This window comes from Macaca thibetana, chromosome 9, assembly GCF_024542745.1.
Source record: "Macaca thibetana thibetana isolate TM-01 chromosome 9, ASM2454274v1, whole genome shotgun sequence".
Lineage (NCBI taxonomy): Eukaryota > Metazoa > Chordata > Mammalia > Primates > Cercopithecidae > Macaca > Macaca thibetana.
Genome location: NC_065586.1, coordinates 54,077,552 through 54,097,441, shown reverse-complemented (window position 1 = coordinate 54,097,441; position 19,890 = coordinate 54,077,552). Strand labels below are relative to the sequence as shown.

The 19,890-nt window shown below is 50.9% G+C and overlaps 1 protein-coding gene across 1 annotated transcript in view; it reads right to left on the bottom strand.

Moving 5' to 3' along the window:
* The window catches only part of ZCCHC24 (zinc finger CCHC-type containing 24), a 64,415-nt gene that overhangs the window by 32,834 nt on the left and 11,691 nt on the right, over positions 1 to 19,890 (bottom strand). The window contains exon 2 of the mRNA XM_050803544.1: positions 17,353 to 17,553. Coding sequence (XP_050659501.1) covers positions 17,353 to 17,553 — 201 coding nt within the window. The remainder of the gene's footprint in view (positions 1 to 17,352; positions 17,554 to 19,890) is intronic.

Sequence of the window (19,890 nt, the reverse complement as noted above, 5' to 3'; positions counted from 1 at the left end):
GGGGAGAAGGGGATTAGAAATCACCCAAGGCTCAAATCCTAGCCATGCCCTTGGCTCCTCTGTGACCCTGGGCGAATCCCTTGACGTCTCTGAAGACATCAGTGATGTGCACCATGGCTGGTACGTGGAGGATGCTCAGTCAACATTAGCTTCCTGCCTTTCTTTCCTCGTCCACATCCTGAGTCTTGTTCATTTCTTCCTTTCTTCTGCACATATTTATGACAGCACAGCCTCTGAAGCAAGACTGCTGGGGAACACGTCCAAGCTGTGTGACCCTGGGCAAGTCACTCTCTGTGCCTCAGTTTCCTCCTCTGTGCAATGGGGATAAGAAGAGTGTCCAGCACAAGGGCCATGAGAAGATTAGAGGAGTCAACGGGTGAAAAGTGCTCAAAGCAGTGCCCAGAACACAGCGAGCACTCCCTGTGCGTGTAGCTGCTGTGCTGTTAATATGTTTCCCTTACGACCGGGGCCCTGCTCAGAGTGGGCACCACGGCAGACACTGTGGATGGAGCACTGAAGCCACAGCAATGCAATGGCTCATGCTTGCTGAGCACTCACTATGTGCCTGCCAGGTGCTGCGCTAAGTGATTTTCTGCCAGCCTTCCCCCTCTCTGGGATCACAGTCAAAAGAGAATACAAAATACTAAGCTGATTGTGCAGGGTGTTTTGGGAACACAGAGGCAGGACTGATGCATGGGGAGGGCCCAGAGGGCCTGTGGGAGGGAGGGACACAAGGCTCTGTTTGAGTTTCACAGTCCCCAGGAAGGAGCAGAGGAGGATGGGCCTCTGTTGGGTTTTACCCCTTGTCATCATGCCTACTGCCTTGGGGACACCCCTCCACCTCACCATCACCCCAACCTGTCAGGGAGAGACCCATGGCTCCCACACAGCCAGGGAACTTGGAGGAAGCCAGGCAGGGAGGAAGGCCTGGGTTCACAGTGCCTCCCGCAGCCTGATTTCTGCCAGGGCCAGAGCTCAGCAGGTCTACAGCGTGTCCTAGAGGACAGACCCCCATCCGTTCTTTTGGGCAGAGGGAACAGTGGGAAAGGCAGGGCCTAAGATCGGACTAACTTGGCCTGATCCTAACCAGCTGTGGGACCAGGTGTAAGTTACGTAATCTGTTACAAAAGAAAAGAGGAAGAAAGGATGAGAGAGAGAGAAGAAAGAGAGGAGTGGGCACGTGGGCTACAGATGACATCCAGGTGAGTCTGAGAACCCAGCCAGCAAATGAGATGAAGGTGCTCCATGAGCGAGGCATGAGGGAGGTCTGATGTCCCTGGGTTCCTCATCCCTATTCCATGCACATTTCTTCCCTGCACCTGCTGCCCCGTTTCTCTGAGCCCTGAGCCTTGGAATGCGAGGGAGGGGGCACTGTGTGTTGAGGAGCCAGGTCTCCAAGTCAGGCCAGGTCAGTGGTGCCAAGTCCTCTAACCCCAGGCTGGGACCTGGCCGCCTTGCCCCAGCGGGGCCACTTCCCACTCCACACAAAGCCACTGGGTGCAGGAGGCACCCAACACAGGCTCCACCCTGGGCAGCCACCCCAGACATGGTGGAAAGGGAAAATGCTGCCCTCACAAATATGCCTCCAAGACCCCATGGCAGCTGAGGCAGGGGTCGGCCCACAGCAGCCATCAAGGCCTAAACACCCTCGCTCGCACACCTCTGATCATCTCAGCAAATGTGGCGGCTCGCTGGGCAGTGGAGCAAATGGTATAACTTCACAGTTCTCAAAGCGCGTTCACCTGTCTGATCATCTCTGGATCTCACAGAAGCCCTGAGAGACAGGCTTCATTGCTGATGCCACTTCATGCATGGGGGTGTGGGGGCCCAAGGGTAAAGTCGACTTGGCCAATGTTGAACAACTACTGAGAGATAGCCCTGGGATGAGAGCTCGGGCCTTCTGACCCCAAGGCCATGCTCCCTCTGCCAGCCAGGCAGACACAGACCCCACCTGGGAAGTGGCCTCAGGAAGTAGGAGACAGGATTGTGCCAGGATCAGCCCTGGGCTAGGCACGGCTCAGCAAGGCAGGGTGGGAGCACATGGGTAGGAGCCAGCCCAGGGGGCACAGAAGGGCACAGGAGCTGCACCATGGAAGAGGATGCATTTGGGCTGAACGTGGGGGATATGAGAGAGGCACTGGCTGAGGCCATAGCACAGGTGGAGTGGGGATGAGAAGGCTCAGCAGAGGTCAAAAGGCCCAGCCTGGGCTACCTTCCAGGACTAGGGCAGGGCAGAGTGAAGCCCACCCAAAGAGGGGCATTCTCTGTCCCCTAGGGGCCAGATGGGGATTGGGGAAAAGGTGAGAAATCTGGTTGAGATTTCTTACTCTTGAGGGCCTTAAAACCAGGTTCTAGGGTAGAAGTGCTGTCCTGACAAGTTGGGGTTCAGAGAGGAGAGCCCCGAGGCCCTGGATGGTTGGGGAAGACTCCCTGAGAGAGGTGGGCTCAAGCTGGGCTCTTAAAGGGTGATAGGAGGGAAGAGATGCGAGAAAGACATTGCAGGCTCAGGGACAGTGTGAGCAAGGCCTTGAGGCTGGAGAGCCCAAGAGAGGTGTGCATGCACGCACGCTTGCATGTGTGCACATGTGTGCCTGTGCGTGCGTGCATGTAATTAAGCAGCTGCAGGGGTGGGTCGGGGAGAAGGAGAGGGGCTCCGATGCGTGTTGCTTCCCAGGCATCCGGGCTGCTTCTCATCTCCCTCACACCAACCCTCCCATCAGGTACATGAGCCTCACTTTACAAATGAGGGCAGATCTGGCCCAGGAAGCCCCATGGCCTAACAAGTGATACCAACAGCGAGGGCTGCCACTTACTTACTGAGTGCTTGTGGGATGCCAAGCCCTGCATCAGACGCTTTCCACACACACGCTCTGCAAGGATGGTGAACCCATTTTACAGATGCCTGGGAGAAGTTGGGCAACACAGCGAAGGACACACAGCTGGGAAACAGCAAAAGTGAATTCTGAGTCTAGCTCAGTGGGACTGCGCTGCCTGGGGCTCTCCTATTCTTACTGAGGTTGAGGGACCAAGGGATGTCCCAGCCAGAACCTTTCCCAGAGTCTTCACAGCAAAGGGCACTTCAGTTACTCCAAGACAAAAGGAAGCCATGTGAGAGGGGCAGACCAAGGGCCTGGCACACTGGAGGCCCTTGGCAGGTGAGGAATAAATGAGTGAGTGAGTGAGTCTTTCCGGCATTCAGAGGAGGCCAGTCCCTCTGAGCTTGGAGGAAATGAGAAATCAGAGAGGGCTTCCCGAAGGAGGTGATACTTGGAGCTATTCAGCTTAAGGATGCACTTGCTGTGCTCCAGCATTCCATTCACAAGGCCCTGCAGGTAGTTCAAGACCAGGACTGGTCCTAGTTCCCAGGCTCTGCCAACATCTCTGTCCCTAAGGCTCAGAAGCAGAGGGCTGGGAAGGTGAGGCCACTGATACATCGAGATTTCTGGGGACTCCTAATCATCAACTGTGATTCTTCTAAAAGCAGAACTGGCAGCTGAGGATGTGAAACTGGCCCTCCTAGGCTCTTTCCTGCCAGGCAAGAGGCAGCAGGAAGGATGTAAAAGTGGCTTCCCGTGAGCCCTCACACTCCATGCCCCACCCATCCAATTTCCCACCCCTGCTCCACCCCCAGCAGCTGCTCCTATTTGTCTGTGCCAGGGCGAGCACTTAGGGAGATTCCTCTTCCCTGGGCCGTAGGGGAACTGACAGCGCACAGGTGGCATTGGGCACCTTCCATCTGTGCATCGCCCCTCCTCCCACAGCACCCATCCTGGGCACAGCAGAGTCTCCAGGACTCAGTTCCCGAAGCCAACCTGAGGGATTCAAAGTCATCTGGGCCCTCCCCTGTCCCCTCCCCAAGACCCCTGAGAAAGCAAGCCTTGTCACCCGGCCTCTCTGCGGCCCCTTCCAGAGACAGCCCCTCTCTTAGGGGATGAGGGTGGGAAGGGAGGGCTCCAGCCACCTCTGTGGATCCCCAAAGTGCTGAAGCAGTCTCTGAGACCCCTGGGACTTCTCCAGCCAGTTTGAAACAGCAGAGTTGATGCATAATAATAATGACGGTAGGCTGGGCACGGTGGCTCACACCTGTAATCCCAACACTTTGGGACGTTGAGGTGGGCAGATCACATGAGGCCAGGAGTTTGAGACCAGTCTGGCCAACATGGAGAAACCCTGTCTCTACTAAAAATACAAAAATTAGCCAAGTGTGGTGGTTCACTTCTGTAGTCCCAGCTACTCGGGAGGCAGGAGAATCGCTTGCAGCTCCAGGAGGCAGAGGCTGCAGTGAGCTGAGATCATGCCACTGCACTCCAGCCTGGGCAACAGAGAGAGACTCTGTCTCAAAATAATAATGATAATAATAATAATAATTTTTAAAATTGACAGTAATTAACAGAGTCCCAAGAGTTACTACTTGCAGTGCGAGCAAGGTGCCAGGCACTCTTATAAACACTTCAGATAAAATAACTCAGGCTCACAGCATCCCATGAAGTAGGATGTTTTAATATCTTCATTTTACAGAGGAAGAAACAGAGGCCTAGAAAGACTGAATGAATTTTTCCCAAAGGCACATAGCACTGCTGCTACAAGGTGGCGCCGGGGTGGAACACAGGCAGGTTGGCTTCAGGGCTGTGCTCGAAGGCACCTCACTGAAAAGAGAGGGCTTTGGCAGGGGAGGGAGGAGAGCCTTGAGGCCCAGACGCTGTGTTTGGGGCACTACCCTAACATCAGCATCTATGCCAAAGCCACCACCTGCCAAACGGCAGGCACGGCACCCCCAGTAACACCCATCCCAGCTGACATTTCCTGAGTGCTCACGACATTCCAGGTTCTGTGCCAAGTGCTGGAAGAACCTCAGCTGAGGCCCCTCGGCCAGCCAGCCCAGGCTCTAGAAGAACCCCCTGCAATGCTACCTGCAGCACCCATCCCCTGCTATGCCACCTGCCCTGGGCCCAGTCCTTCCTTGTGGGAACACAGAATGATGCTGTCTGTCCTCCCTCTTCTCCCCCTCCCTTCCCCCTTCCTTCCTTCCTTCCCTCCTTCCTCCTTCCTTCCTTCCTTCCTTCCTTCCTTCCTTCCTTCCTTCCTTCCTTCCCTCCTTCCCTCCTTCCTTCCCTCCTTCCCTCCTTCCTTCCTTCCTTCCCTCCTTCCTTCCTTCCCTCCCTCCTTCCTTCCCTCCCTCCTTCCTTCCCTCCCTCCTTCCTTCCCTCCCTCCTTCCTTCCCTCCCTCCTTCCTTCCCTCCCTCCTTCCTTCCCTCCTCCTTCCTTCCTTCCTTCCTTCCTTCCCTCCCTCCCTCCCTCCCTCCCTCCCTCCCTCCCTCCCTCCTTCCTTCCTTCCTTCCTTCCTTCCTTCCTTCCTTCCTTCCTTCCTTCCTTCTTTCCTCCCTCCCTCCCTCCCTCCTTTCCTTCCTTCTTTCCTCCCTCCCTCCCTCCCTTCTTTCCTGCCTTCCTTACTCCCTCCCTCCCTCCGTCCCTCCCTTCTTTCCTTCCTTCCTCCCTCCCTCCCTTCCTTCCTCCCTTCCTTCCTTCTGGATATTTGCTAATGAGTAGCGGGTGGCAGTATAACACTTCCTTTGCTAATTCCACTGTCTAACATTCAAAGGGCTTTTTGTCTGTGGTGTTATCTTTCTGCCCCTCCCTCTCTTTCTCCCTCCCTGTATGCATTTTTAATATTTATTTATCCATTTATTTTAGAGACAGAGTTTCACTCTTGTTGCCCAGGCTGGAGTGCAGTGGTGCGATCTCGGCTCACTGCAACCTCCACCTCCTGAGTTCAAGCAATTCTCCTGCCTCGGCCTCCCAAGTAACTGGGATTATAGGTGTGTGCCACCACACCTGGCTAATTTTTTTGTATTTTTAGTAGAGATGAAGTTTCACCATGTTGGCCAGGCTGGTCTCAAAACTCCCGACCTCAGGCGATCTGCCCACCTCAGCCTCCCAAAGTGCTGGGATTACAGACACGAGCCACCACACCCGGCCTTCTATAGATTTTTTTATGACAGGCAGTCCTTAGCCCCAGTGTTGTGAGAAAACCTCAGTTTCCCCACCAGTACGTTGATGGGTCTGAACTAATCAATGGTATTAAACTTTATAAGCCTGAGAGCCTTTCCTTTGCACGCTCTCTAACATGTGAGGTGGATATGTGTGAGGCTGCCCTGGTGGGAAGAAGAGGCTAGGTTCTCCAGCTGGCCCACCATACCCCTCATCCTCTATCCCTATGCCACTCAGCTCTGGGGTTCTGAGAAGCTTCTAGTCAGCCCACAATTCTGCCTAGCGTCAGTCCTTTTTGGCCTGTCCCCTCCCTGGGCTCTAGCCACTCTGGCCCCAGAGGACACCCAGACCTGCAGTGAGGTCAGGGCTGGAATGAGGGGTTGGAAACTGTAGGCAAGGGTCAGACATGGGCTGGGGGCCTCAGCCCTGCCTGCTGTCTCCCACAGCCTACTCCCCTCAAGGACCAGCCTGCTCTGGCCTGGGGAGGAATGCAGGGGCTGGGGTCCGAGGGCTGCAGAGACGTGGATGAGGGAGAAGGGGGACTGGGTCAGCCCCTTCTTTCCCTTGTCTCCTGCTCTTTCCCCCAGCAAGACCCTGAAACTATTTACATCCCATCTCTAAGATCTCAGCTGTTCTAGGATTCCATTCTCTCTCGGCTCTATTTTTCTTCTTCTTTTGCAATCTCCAAGAAACCCGAGCTGCCAGATGGGTGGGGGCGATGATTGTTTTCTGTCTGACATCTGGATTTCATTAGCAGCCCTGGGCATGCTGACTCAGGAATGGCAGTTCCCCTGGGCTCGGGCCCTCCCAGACCTCTCACAGCACCGGTTCTTAGCTGGACACAAGAGGCACAGGTGACAACACCCCTCAGACCTCCCTCAAAGGAGTAACGAGTACCACTAACAATGTCTCAGAAGTGATGGAAATGGGTTCTAGAAAGCTTCTGTTCCCAGGTCAGTGCCTGAAGGGTGGCTGCCAGGCTGGGCGTGCCTGGGCCTGACAGCCGTGAAAGGCAAAGAGAGAGCTTAGGAAAAGGTGCACAACCCCACCACCACCCCAGCCTCTGTTTCTACAGTGGTACTGAGTACATCATCAAGGCACCAACCTCAAATTACAGACGAGGAAAGGTGGCCAGAGAGGTGAGCAGCTTGCCCAAGGTTGCACAGCAGCTAAATGGCAGAGTTGGAATTTGAACTCTGGTCTTTGGGTTAAAAATTCAGGCCGGGCGCGGTGGCTCAAGCCTGTAATCCCAGCACTTTGGGAGGCCGAGGCGGGTGGATCACGAGGTCAGGAGATCGAGACCATCCTGGCTAACATGGTGAAACCCCGTCTCTACTAAAAATACAAAAAAAAACTAGCCGGGCGTGGTGGCGGGCGCCTGTAGTCCCAGCTACTCGGAGGCTGAGGCGGGAGAATGGCGTGAACCCGGGAGGTGGAGCTTGCAGTGAGCCGAGATCGCGCCACTGCACTCCAGCCTGGGCGACAGAGCAAACCCCGTCTCAAAAAAAAAAAAAAAAAAAAAAAAAAAAATTCAAGGCTGTATCCTTTGACCTCAACAAGATATCACCCATGTCAACATCAGGATCGTTACTGTGGGCATGTGGACCTCACCCTGCCTGAGCTTTAGTGGAGCGGCAGTATGTGGAATTTTCATGTCCTATCATAGGAGAGACCCACAGTGGCCACCCAATCGCAAGCTGCCCCAGACACCCTTCAGGGCTTCATTATGACTTCTGTGGACCCGGGGCACTTTTGCCTTTGTGGCCCATTTTTGCATAAAACCTTACTAAAAATTTTATTTTCTGGCCGGGCATGGAGGCTCATGACTGTAATCTCAGCACTTTGGGAGGCCGAGGCAGGCAGGAGTTTGAGACCAGCCTGGCCAACATGGTGAAACCCTGTCTCTACTAAAAATTCAAAAATTAGCCAAGTGTACTGGCAGGTGCCTGTAATCCCAGCTAGTCGGGAGGCTGAGGGAGGAGAATCGCTTGAACCCAAAAGGTGGAGGTTGCAAAACAAAAACAAAACATATATATATATATATATACACACACACAAAAACAAAAACATATATATATATATATATACACACACACACACACACACACATATTTTCTGACTGCGTTGGTGTAAACACAAATCTCCAGGCTGAGTTCATAATTATATATTCATTATTATACTAATTTTCTCTTCTGGTTATAAAATAAATACAAATAGAAACATATCTGTGGCTGGGTGCAGTTGCTCACGCCTGTAATTCCAGCATTTTGGGAGGCCAAGGCAGGCGGATCACTTGAGGTTAGGAGTTTGAAACCAGCCTGGCCAACATGGTGAAACCCCATCTCTACTAAAAATACAAAAATCAGCCGGGCATGGTGGCGGGCACCTGTAATCCCAGCTACTCGGGAGGCTGAGGCAGGAGAATCGCTTGAACCCAAAAGGTGGAGGTTGCAGTGAGCCGAGATCGCACCACTGCACTCCAGCCTGGGCGACAGAGCGAGACTCTGTCTCAAAAAAAAAAAAAAAAAAAAAAGAAAAGAAAAAGAAAAAGAAGCATATTTGTGGACCCTAAAAGTATCATGGGCCTAGGCATGCATGCTACTAACTACTAAGTCCTGCTACTCCTGGAGAAGGCAGCCCGGTGCACGCTCTGAAAGCACCCTCTGTGTTCTTCACCGGATCTGACAGCTGCCTGTGTTCCCACTGATGTGTGCTTACTGCCTGACTTCACCAGCCGAAACACAAGCTCCTGGACAGAAGGAGCCTTTCCTGTTTTGCTCATTGTGGTGTCCTCTAGTGCTTACTATGCGTCTGACACACAGTAGATATTCAATAAATAACCACAGAAGGGGTAAATGAAGGCGAGCCTACCTGTTCGTGCATGTGTACTTGTATCCCAGTTGGCAGCTCATTTGCCCAGGCAGCCACCCTAAAGATCTGGTAGCCCTCCTTGCTGCCTGCTCCCTCTCCCTCTCACTGGGCACCACAGCCTATAGATGGTGCTTTTCCATTCCAGAATCCATTCCCTTCCCTTCAGCCTCTGCTCACCACTGTCTTGTGTCCAGTCTTATCAGCCCTATCCATGCTCAGGGCCTGGCTTCCTTAGCATTCTTGCCTCTTTCAGCCCAGCCTCCAACCTGCCACTAGCAGGATCTTTCAAAATGCCAATCTGAGCATGTCACCTAAAACCCTTCTCCCTGTCCTCCAGATAAAGTCCAAGTTTGTGCAGCCTGGCACACAAGCCCTTCATCACCTGTTCCAGCCACACCCCCACTCCTCCCCCAGGAGCGCCTGCTGTGGCCCAGGGCTCACAGTGCCCGGAAAGCATATTCCTGTTATTTACACGCTCGCTTGAAAGCCTTCCCCACTCCAAATCCAAGCTCCTCCTCTCTGAGGCCTCCCACGAAGCTCCAGGCTGAGCCGGGCCTGCACAGCAAAACTCACCCCAGCCCTGCTCCCCCAGAGTGGCCAACACTTTTTCTATCTGTCCCACTGAGGACAGGGGAAGGGCCTTATCTAGCACAGGCCTGGTGCACAAGAAGCCCTCAGGAATGGTTGGGCGATGGGAACATGTCCTGAGTCCTGCTCTGTCCTGGACAGACTGTGTGTCCTGGGCACAAATGTGGCACTGCGCCAGACCCCCACCACAGATCCCTAGAGGCAAGTGCAGCTGGCTCAGAGCAACACATTGCTGCTCAGGCCCTCACAGTCCTGACCCGTTAGTGTGCAGAGGCCAAAACGAGATACCAGGCGACCCTGCAGGCAGGCCCAGGAGATATATCAACCATGCCTCCCTGCAGTCAGTGGGCTTTCTGTTGCCACCAGAGCTGGTAATCCCAACCCACTCCTGATCTGCCTGACTAAACTGGGGCAGCAGACACCCTGAGGCAGGGTGCTGAAACTACCAGGCACGCCAACTTGGCCAGACCAGGCCTAGGATGGCCTCTGCCTACATTGTCCTTGTCCCTCTCTACTTCCAGTCATCTATCTTTTTAAAGAACCCTGATTTTTCTGGGAATGATAGTGGAGATCAAAGTCTGGATGCCAAGGGTGATGCAGGATGATACTGAAAAAGCATGCGCTCTGGAATCAGGAGCACCTGAGTTCCAATTCCAGCTTTGATATTCACTAGCTGTGTGGTGTTGGGCAAGTCACTCAACTTCTCTGAGTCTCAGTTTTATCATCTGGCAATTGAAGATCACTATAGTACCTACTGAGATAAATTTTTTTTTTTTTTTTTTTTTTTTTTTTGAGACAGAGTCTCCCTCTGTCGCCCAGGCTGGAGTACAGTGGCCGGATCTCAGCTCACTGCAAGCTCCGCCTCCCGGGTTCACGCCATTCTCCTGCCTCAGCCTCCCGAGTAGCTGGGACTACAGGCACCCACCACCTCGCCCGGCTAGTTTTTTGTATTATTTAGTAGCGACGGGGTTTCACTGTGTTAGCAAGGATGGTCTCGATCTCCTGACCTCCTGATCCGCCCGTCTCGGCCTCCCAAAGCGCTGGGATTACAGGCTTGAGCCACCGCGCCCGGCAATTTTTGACAGCATTAAATGAGCTAATACATAGAACATGCTAAACCCAGTGGTAAACTCAGTGCTTAGAGGCTACTACTATTGCATAGTGTATAATATTATTATTACCTTTGGGCTAGATGACTGGTACACTGCATAGGGACAACAGCAGCTGTTTTTTCAAGAAGCAAATGATAGACACTCTTGAGTCCTAATCCTTTTTGTTTCAGTGCTGACATTGGCTGGAGGTGGACCATGGCCTAGGCACAGCCTCACTCCACAAGGAAGGACTGCCCTTTGCTGATATTCAGAATTGGCTTCTAGCACCTTCTCCCTCTGTTTTGGGGGTTCCCAGTCTTCCTGCCAGGGCCCAATCCCCCTCCCACTGCCGTGGGGATATGTGAGAGGCCCCATCAGTCTGATGAGCTGAGCTCTGGACACCTTCGTCCTACTCTTAAGGTGAGAAAGGACCAACTAATAAGTGACCAACCCCTGGCTCCCATGGCAGTGAATGCTTTAAGCTCGCTTTCACTGTTGCCCTCCTCAGACCCCTGGGGCTCCGTGGGCAGCTTCAGGACCTAGGCAGGGTTGGCCTAGTGTTCTGCACATTTTACTCCCAGTTAGACCATTAAAGGTTTTTAAGGCATTTAGATCATTTAAAAATCATCTCACAGAAGGAGAGGAGATAAATGAGCAGAAAGAATATTTGAAGAAATCATGGCTGAAAACTTCCCAGATCTGATGAAAAAATTTAAACAATACATACAAGCACTTCAACATACTTTAAGCAGGATAAACATAAAGAGATCCACAGACACAGTATAGTAAAACTGCTGAAAGCCAAAACAAGGGGCGAATAGAGCTATATAGGAGTAACATTTCTATATCTCACAGGAATCAAGTTATAAATCTGAGGCATTCTGGTAAGACACAGGTATAAGATAATCCCTGGAGCAACCCTAAGAAAATAACTCACAAAACATAGTAAAAAAAAAAAAATCATTTAAGAAATTAAAATGTTAGTTAGAAAATTAATGCAAAAGAAAGCAATTTATTTGGTTATTCTTTAGAAGGAATAGAGAAATTAAAAAAGACCTGAGTAATTTAGAAAGCAAATGGCAGTAAAATGACAGACCAAAATCTATGTCAAAAAGAGCATTAAATGTGAGTGGATCAAACAATCCAATCAAAAGGCAAGGATTTTCAGATTAGACAACAAAAAACAAGATTAACTACATGCTATCTACAGGAGATGCACTTTAAATTCAAATATATGAATAGATTGAAAATAAAAGGATGGGAAAATATCTGTCATGTAATCTGCAACTATTAGAAAGCTAGGTATACTAGTATCAGACAAAATATACTTTAAAACAAAAAAAAAACAGTTACTAGAGATAAAAAAGGACATTTTATAAGGATAAAATGATTAATCCATCAAGAAGATACAACAACTATAAACAAAGGTGCACCTAATAATAGAACACTCAAATGCATGAAGCAAAAACTGACAGAATTGAAGAAAGAAATAGACAAACAATAATTTCTGGAGACTTAAATATCCCCACTTAAAATAATAATAAAAGAACTAGGCAGAATATCGACAAAGCAGTAGAAGACATAGACATCACTATGAACCAACTAGACCTAACAGACATCTATAAAACACTCCACCAAACAACAGCAGAATACATTTCTCTCAAGTGCACACAAAACATTCTCCAGAATAACTCATAATGCTATGTTCTGAAACAATCCACAATACATTTAGGAGGGTTAATATAATATGTTCTATGACCACAATGGAATAAGGTTAGAAATCATTAAAAGATGTTTGGGAAACACACAAATATGTGGATATTAAACAACACACTCCTAAATAACCAGTGAGTCAAAGAGGAAATCAGAAAATCAGAAGGGAAATAAAAAAAAAAAATGCCCTGTGATAAATGAAAATAGGACACAATATACCAAAACTTATGGGATGGGGCTCAGAGGAAAATTCATAGCTATAATTGTCTACATTAAGAAAAGAAGGGGCCAGGCACAATGGATCATGCCTGTAATCCCAGCTCTTTCAGAGGTTGAGATGGGAGGATTACTTGAGCCCAGGAGTTTGAGTCTGCAATGAGCTTTGATCACACCACTGCACTCCAGTCTCGGTGACAGAGTGGGATCCTGTCTCCATAAAAAGAGGAAGGATGGAAGGAAGGAAGGAAGGAAGGAAAGAAGGAAGGAAGGAAGGAAGGAAAAGAAAAGAAAAGAAAAGAAGGATGTAAAATCAGTAACTTAACTTTCCACCTTAAGAAACTAGAAAAAGAAGAGCAAACTAAATCTAAAGTAAGCTGACGGAAGGAAATAATAAATATTGGAGTGGAGAATTGAAGGCAAGCAAAGATACTTATAAACCCTCGATCACAGCAGCAATATTTACAATAGCCAAAAGGTGGAAGCAATCCAGTTGTCCATTGATGGGCGAACTGATTTAAAAATGTGGTATATACATACAATGGAGTATTACTCCATCTTAAAAAGGAATGAAACGGGTACATGCTACAATGTGGATGAAACTTGAGGAAATTATGCTAAGTGAACTAAGCCAGTCACAAAAGGAAAAACGCCATGTGATCCCACTTACACGAGGTACTTAGAGTAGTCAAATTCATAGAGACAGAAAGTAGAATGGTGGCTGCTGGGGGCAGGGAGGGAGAATTACTATGTAATAGGCACAGTATTTCAGTTCTGCAAGATAAATTTCAGTTTTGCAAGATAAAAAGAGTTCTGTGGCTGGAAGGTGGTGATGGTCATACAACAATGTGAATGTATTCAATGCCACTGAACCGTAAGCTAAAAATGGTTAAGATGGTAAATTTTATGTCATATGTATTTTAAATATAATTTAAAAATAAAGATTAAAGTGCAAGTTAATGAGATAAATAATAGAACAAAATAGAGAAAACTAAACCAAAAGTTTGTTCTTTGAAAAGTCCAAAATAATTGACAAAACTTTAGCTAGATTGAACAAGAAAAAAGAGAGGACTCAAATTCCAAGAATCGGAAATGAAAGAAAGAACATTATTAACGACCTTACAGAAATAAAAAGGATTATAAGGGAATACTACGGACAACTGTATGCCAACAAATTAGACAAATTAGGTAAAATGGACAAATGCCCAGGAAGATGCAAACTATAGTAACTGAGTCAAAAAAGAAATTAAAAAAAAAATCAGAATAGGTCTATAATGAGTAAAGAACTCACAGCAATCATCAAAAATCCACCCGCAAAAGAAGGCCGTGCTCAGATGGCATCACAGGTGAATTCTATCAAACATCTGAAAAAGAATTAGTGCTCATTCTTTACAAACTCTTTCAGAAAATACAACAGGAAGGAACGCTTCCTGACACGCTATAACGTGGATGAACCATGAAAATATTATGCTAAGTGAAAGAAGCCAGTCATAAAAGACCACACATTACGTGATTCTAGTTACATGAAATGTCCAGAATAGATAGAGTTACAGAGAGAGAAATAGATGAGTAGTTATGGATGCGAGGGGACAGATGATCAAGAGGTGATACCTGGGCCAGGCGAGGGGGCTCACGCCTGCAATCCCAGCTCTTTGGGAGGCTGAGGCAGGTGGATCACTTGAGACCAGGAGTTTGAGACCAGCCTGGCCAACATGGTGAAACCCTGTCTCCACTAAAAACAGAAAAATTAGCTGATCATGGTGGCAGGGCCTGGATTCCCAGCTACTTGGGAGGCTGAGGCATGAGAATCACTTGAGCCTAGGAGGTGGAGGTTGCAGTGAGCCGAGATGATGCCACTGCACTCCAGCCTGGGCAACAGAGCCAGACTCTGTCTCAAAAAATAAAAAAAAGAGGTGATGCCTAAGGAATATGAAATTCCTTTCCGAGATGATGACAATATTCTCTGATTGAGGTGACAGCTGCACAACTCTGGGCATATACGAAAATCACTGAATTGTACACTTCAAATGGGAATTATATGGTAAGTGAATTACATCTCATAAAGCTGTTCCCAAGAAAATCATTCTACTTTTAAATATTATGGAAGTTAGGTTCTAACACACTATTTCATTTGTGACACAGGTTTCCTTCTGAGGTTTACAAAAGCCCTGTCAACCCGTTCCTCCCTTCAGGGAGCCTTTCACTGAGCACTGCTGTGTGTGAGGTTCCTTTAGCTGGCGTGGTCAGATGGTGAGGAGCACGGAGATGAATCCAGCCCAGCACCTGCCCCTGGAGCCATGGCCAGGTGAGGGGTAGACAGCATCCAATCAGGTTTCAGCCTGCCCAAATACCTAGTGCCTTGCCAGGTGGGTGCACTCTTCATAGTGACCCAAAGGAGAAGAAAATGCTAGCCAACATTTACCAAGCACTTCCTGTGTGCCAGGGACTGTGCTAAGCACCTTCCATGCATAGTTTCACTGTGTCCTCACAATACCCTGGGTGTCGGTGCTCTCCTTAGCCTCATGGGACAGGTGATAAAACTGATGCTGCGAGCTTCTATCTGTCCTCCCACCACTCATTAAGGGAGGAGGAAGGTGCCTGGGCCTTCAGGAGTGTGGAACAGAATCAAGTTTGGGATGAAGCCAGGAGAAGGCCTCAATCAGCTCCAGTGAGAAACTGAGGCCCCATCGATCATGTGGGTCTTGCTTGGAGTGACATGGAGGTCAAGGAGGCAAAGAATATGGAGATTCTGAGACTGAGGATCTCGTTCTGCCCTCTCCACCTCCCCAAGACTGTACAATGAGGCCGCTGCTCCTCCTTCTGCCATAGAGTTAAGAGTCCGATAGGAGATGATGATCTCTATGAAGGAAGATCCCATGTTAGTGCTGTGCTGGGAGGTGCCAGGGACCCTCTGCCCCAGCACTTAGAAGAGCTCTGGCTGTCAGGAGAGAGGATGGCGCATGCATGTGTACATACACTCATACATACACACACACACACACACACACACACACACACACACACAACCTCTGCCATCCCCGGGCCTCTGGCTCACATCCATTGCCTTTGGATATTGGTCACCCTGGGGGAGGCTCTGCCACCCTTCTCCAAAGCCCTTCTCCTGGAGGCATTCCCAGGCTGCCAGCCCAGAGTGAGTATACCTCCTTGGGGCCCCAGAGCCCCTGTTGATGTCTGAGTGTCACCTGCCTGCCTGGATTAAAATCCCAGCTCTTCCACTGATAGCTCAATAATCCTGTCTGAGTCCCTTCCTCCCTCGAAGCATCTGTTTCACCATGGAAAATGAGGCAAATAGAGCACTTAACACATAGAGTAGTTTCATTAAATGAAATACTGCTTGGAGAGTACTCAGTACAGTGCCTGTCTCCTTAATAGAGCTCAGTCTGGCTCTGCCCACTTCCCAGGCTGTAGGCAGGGGATGGGGGAGGGTTGTTGTGGATGGCTGTGTGCACATGAGCTGGGGGCCGCTGTGCTGGGGCTCAGCTGGACAAAGTGCAACAGGCTATGGACTGCACAGGCCATAAGCACGGCTTAAGGACCAACCAGATCCTCAGTCGCCTGTTTGCCCCTCATTCTATCCAGAGAACCTCAGGGGGACAGAGGGTGCTCACTCTCTGCTGGGAGCCACTCATGCCAATGGCCTCCTGCTTACTATGTATATTGAGGGGGAGGACAGGACCCACTGGGGATGTGGGGTCTGCAGGAAAGTCGTCAGTGGGTCAGCTCCCACTATGTATGCGGAGTCTGTGATGGGGGCACACGGATCACCTGGGGACCCTGCTAAGATGCTGCTTTGGGTGGGCCTGAGAGCCTGCATTTGTAATAGCTCCCTGAAGGCACTGATGCATGTCTGCCAGGGCTGTACTTTAAGCGGCAAGGACCTGAAGTGTGGTGTGGCCGTTTCTGAGCAGAGTTTGGGAATGTAATGAATGACAAGCACATCTTGGCCTCCCACTGGTCCTGCAGGGACCCAGCCCCACCCAACCACGCATCGGTTTCCAACATCTGGAGGGGAACACTACATGCATTTCCAGAGTTTCCAGGATTCCATTTCCATTACAAATGTAAAGTAAAAGTAATGCCACATTATTAACAAAAGTTGGAAAATAGGAAAAACTAATAGGAAAAAAAAATCACTGATAATCTCATGCTGTATTTAAAATGACTGCTACCCTCTCTTCCCAGGATCCCTAAACCATGTCTATCAGGGTCAGGGACCATCCTGTGGGTGGGCTGGCACGGTAGGCCTACTCTGTCACACTGAAGCATCGGGTCAGGTGGGGGCCTGGATCTGCCCACCCCTTCTCACTCCAAGAAAGAGATGCTCCGCCCTGCAGTGCCTGAAGCCTTCGCCCAGACCTATCCTGGGAGCACAGAGTGCGGGGCAGCGTCCCTCCCCTCTTCCCTCACAGGCTGAGGAGGCAGAGGTGGGGTCCGGGGGAGGGGGTGCACATCTGGATTCCTGGCCCAGAGCCTGCATTCCTTCCCCGTGAATGTGATGAGATGGGGCCTCCAGGGAGCTGTGAGGAGTCTGCCCCCTTAGAACAGGCCCTACCTAGCAAAAACGACTGGTGGAGACCTGAAGGCACAGAACCTCCTTTGGGGGCCCAGTTTGGGTCCAAAAATCCCCCACCCTGATTGCTGACCAACCAGCATGGGCCGAAGATGGGCCTCTGTCCTGACCACAGCAGCCAGCCTTGCCTCAGAAATCCCAGTGGGGACAAAAGGGTACAGGCCAGAGGACCACGGGGCCCCTCATTGGTGGAAGGGGCCCTGGGGACACCGCTTTGCCTGCCCCACCCACAGGAGCCTGTCCGCAGGTCAGTAGGGGAGCCCAAGAGCATCCCCTGGGCCAGGGCTGCCTTACCTGGGGGCAGTCCTTGATGTAGTGTCCTTTGTTGAAGCACAGGTGGCACAGGTAGTTGGGTGGGGGCCGCTTGCTGGGCTTGCGGGCCTCGGAGGTGAGGGTCAGGTCTGAGAAGTGCTCGGTGAGGGAGCTGAGGCCATCGGCAATGTTGTTGAGGGAGCCGTAGGGCGACGCGCCCTTGTACACACTGTTGCTCAGTGCCTGTGGGAGACAGAGGCATACACGCTGCAGCCATGGCCCTGGGACACAGGCACACACGCTGCAGCCACGGCCCTGGGAGAGAGGCACGCACGCTGCAGCCACGGCCCTGGGACAGAGGCACGCACGCTGCAGCCACGGCCCTGGGACACAGGCACGCACGCTGCAGCCACGGCCCTGGGACACAGGCACGCACGCTGCAGCCACGGCCCTGGGACACAGGCACGCACGCTGCAGCCACGGCCCTGGGACACAGGCACGCACGCTGCAGCCACGGCCCTGGGACAGAGGCACGCACGCTGCAGCCACGGCCCTGGGACAGAGGCACGCACGCTGCAGCCACGGCCCTGGGACACAGGCACGCACGCTGCAGCCGCGGCCCTGGGAGAAGTTCCATAACCCCCAGCCCAAACACACGCATGGATTCACACTGAATCTTCAGCTTGAGGGCTCTGGGCTCCAGAAGCCTGAGTTCAGATCCTAACTAGTGTGTCTCCATGGACAAGCCAGTTAACTACTCTGGGCCTCGGTGACCCTGTCTGTAAAATGGGCCTAGTAACAACTCCTCCTAGGGTTTCTATGAAACTAAAACGAGGTCACTAATGGAAAGTGGATTATCTCATGCCTGGCACTTCAGAACCACTCAGTAAATGGCGATGATGATGATGGCTATTATTATTATTACCATTAGTTATTAACATACTGCCACAAGGTAAGAACATAGAGTAGAAAGCAACCTGTCAGATTTGGGGCTCTGGGGTGACTTTAGGAAAGTCACTGCTGCCTCAGTTTCCCCACCTTGTAAGGAAGGGGAAACGTCAGCTTGCAGCATTGCTCCCGCTTCACACTAGAGAAGGCTGAAGCCCAGCCCTTTGCCAGGTTTCCTGAAGCCCGAGGCTTGTATAGTCTGTGTGTGGGGAGCCCTCAGCCCGGCCAAGCCACCTCTCTGGAAGCCCAAGGAGGGAAGTGGTCCATCTCTCTCACCTCCAGATGACAGGAACCAGACATCTTGCTTAGCTTCACAGCAGACGTGGCCCAGGCCCCCTCCTGGTATATACAGCCTCTATTTATAGGAGTCCCGGGCTCCGGGCTGCCTCGTGCACTGGAATTTAGCGAAGGTGGGGCTGACAGGGAGCAACCAGTGGTCCCCCTTTCCTGGAGCAAGGCCAAGGCTGAAAGAGGCGGCCTCCTCAGGAGGGTCAACCACAAATCTGGGCTTGGGGCTTGGGTATCTCCTGGCCCCAGCACAGGTGCTCAAGAACTGCAGGAATAAGCTACGGACCTTGGGGGGCCTAGTGTCTGATGGGGAGACAAGGATTTATTTTCAGGAGTTCCAGGCTGAAGGAGAAGCAGGGCCACTGAAAGGAAGGGCCTCAGGCTCCCTTACAAAGATGGGGCAGACAGGAGCCCAGGCTGGGGACAGTCCTTTCTGTGTTCCCTTAGCATAGGAAGGGAGGCAAGCTGCGGGCTGGCCCCAGGGCACAGGGCACAGCCTTGTCTCCCCCAGTTGAAGTAGATCCTACTTTGCACAAGTATGTGTCCCAGCCACCCGACTGTTTCCATCTGCAGGCATCTGCCACTCCCCTTCTAGCGACATGGTCCTCATCATCTGGGTGTCACTAATATTCTTGGTGCCTCAGGGCACATGGCTGTGCGACCACAGCCCTTTCCTTCTGGGCCTCTGTTCCCTCTCGTGTGCATCTGGAGCAGAGCCTGGGATGTGGAAGGAAAGACACAGACACCACATCCGGCACAGGCTAGCCCAGCACACAGTCATCTATAGAGATTGGGAAGGATCTCAATGGGTCCTACTGACTGTAACTTCTCTATCACTGCCTGGCCCGACCACCAAATCCAGAGTGGAAGATTCCACATCGACCTGCGTTCAGCCTGAGGGGGACTGCAGCTCTCAGATAAGCCCAAGATGGAGCAGTCCACCCTGAGAAGCAGAGGGTCCCCCATCCCTGGAGCTGTGGGAGCCAATGGGGGTCGACCTTCCAGGGCGCCGGGGAGAGTTCTGATAAAAACCAGATCAGAGGATAATAGTGACACAGACCAAGCTCTTACTGTGACCCCAGCACTGGAAATTTTGCACGTATTGAGATAGCTGATTCTCCCCACAACTCTATGAGTCACTATCCCATTTTACAGATTACATGAGTGTGCCCAAGCCTGCATTGAATGACCTGGGAAGCTTATGACAAATAGTTTTCTGGGCCTCACCTCAGACCTACCAAAGCAGCCACCTGGAATCGAGGGCCTGAAATCTGTATTTTTAGGTGTGTGGCAAAATATACACAACAAAATTGACCATTTTAATGATTTTTAAGTGTACAGTTG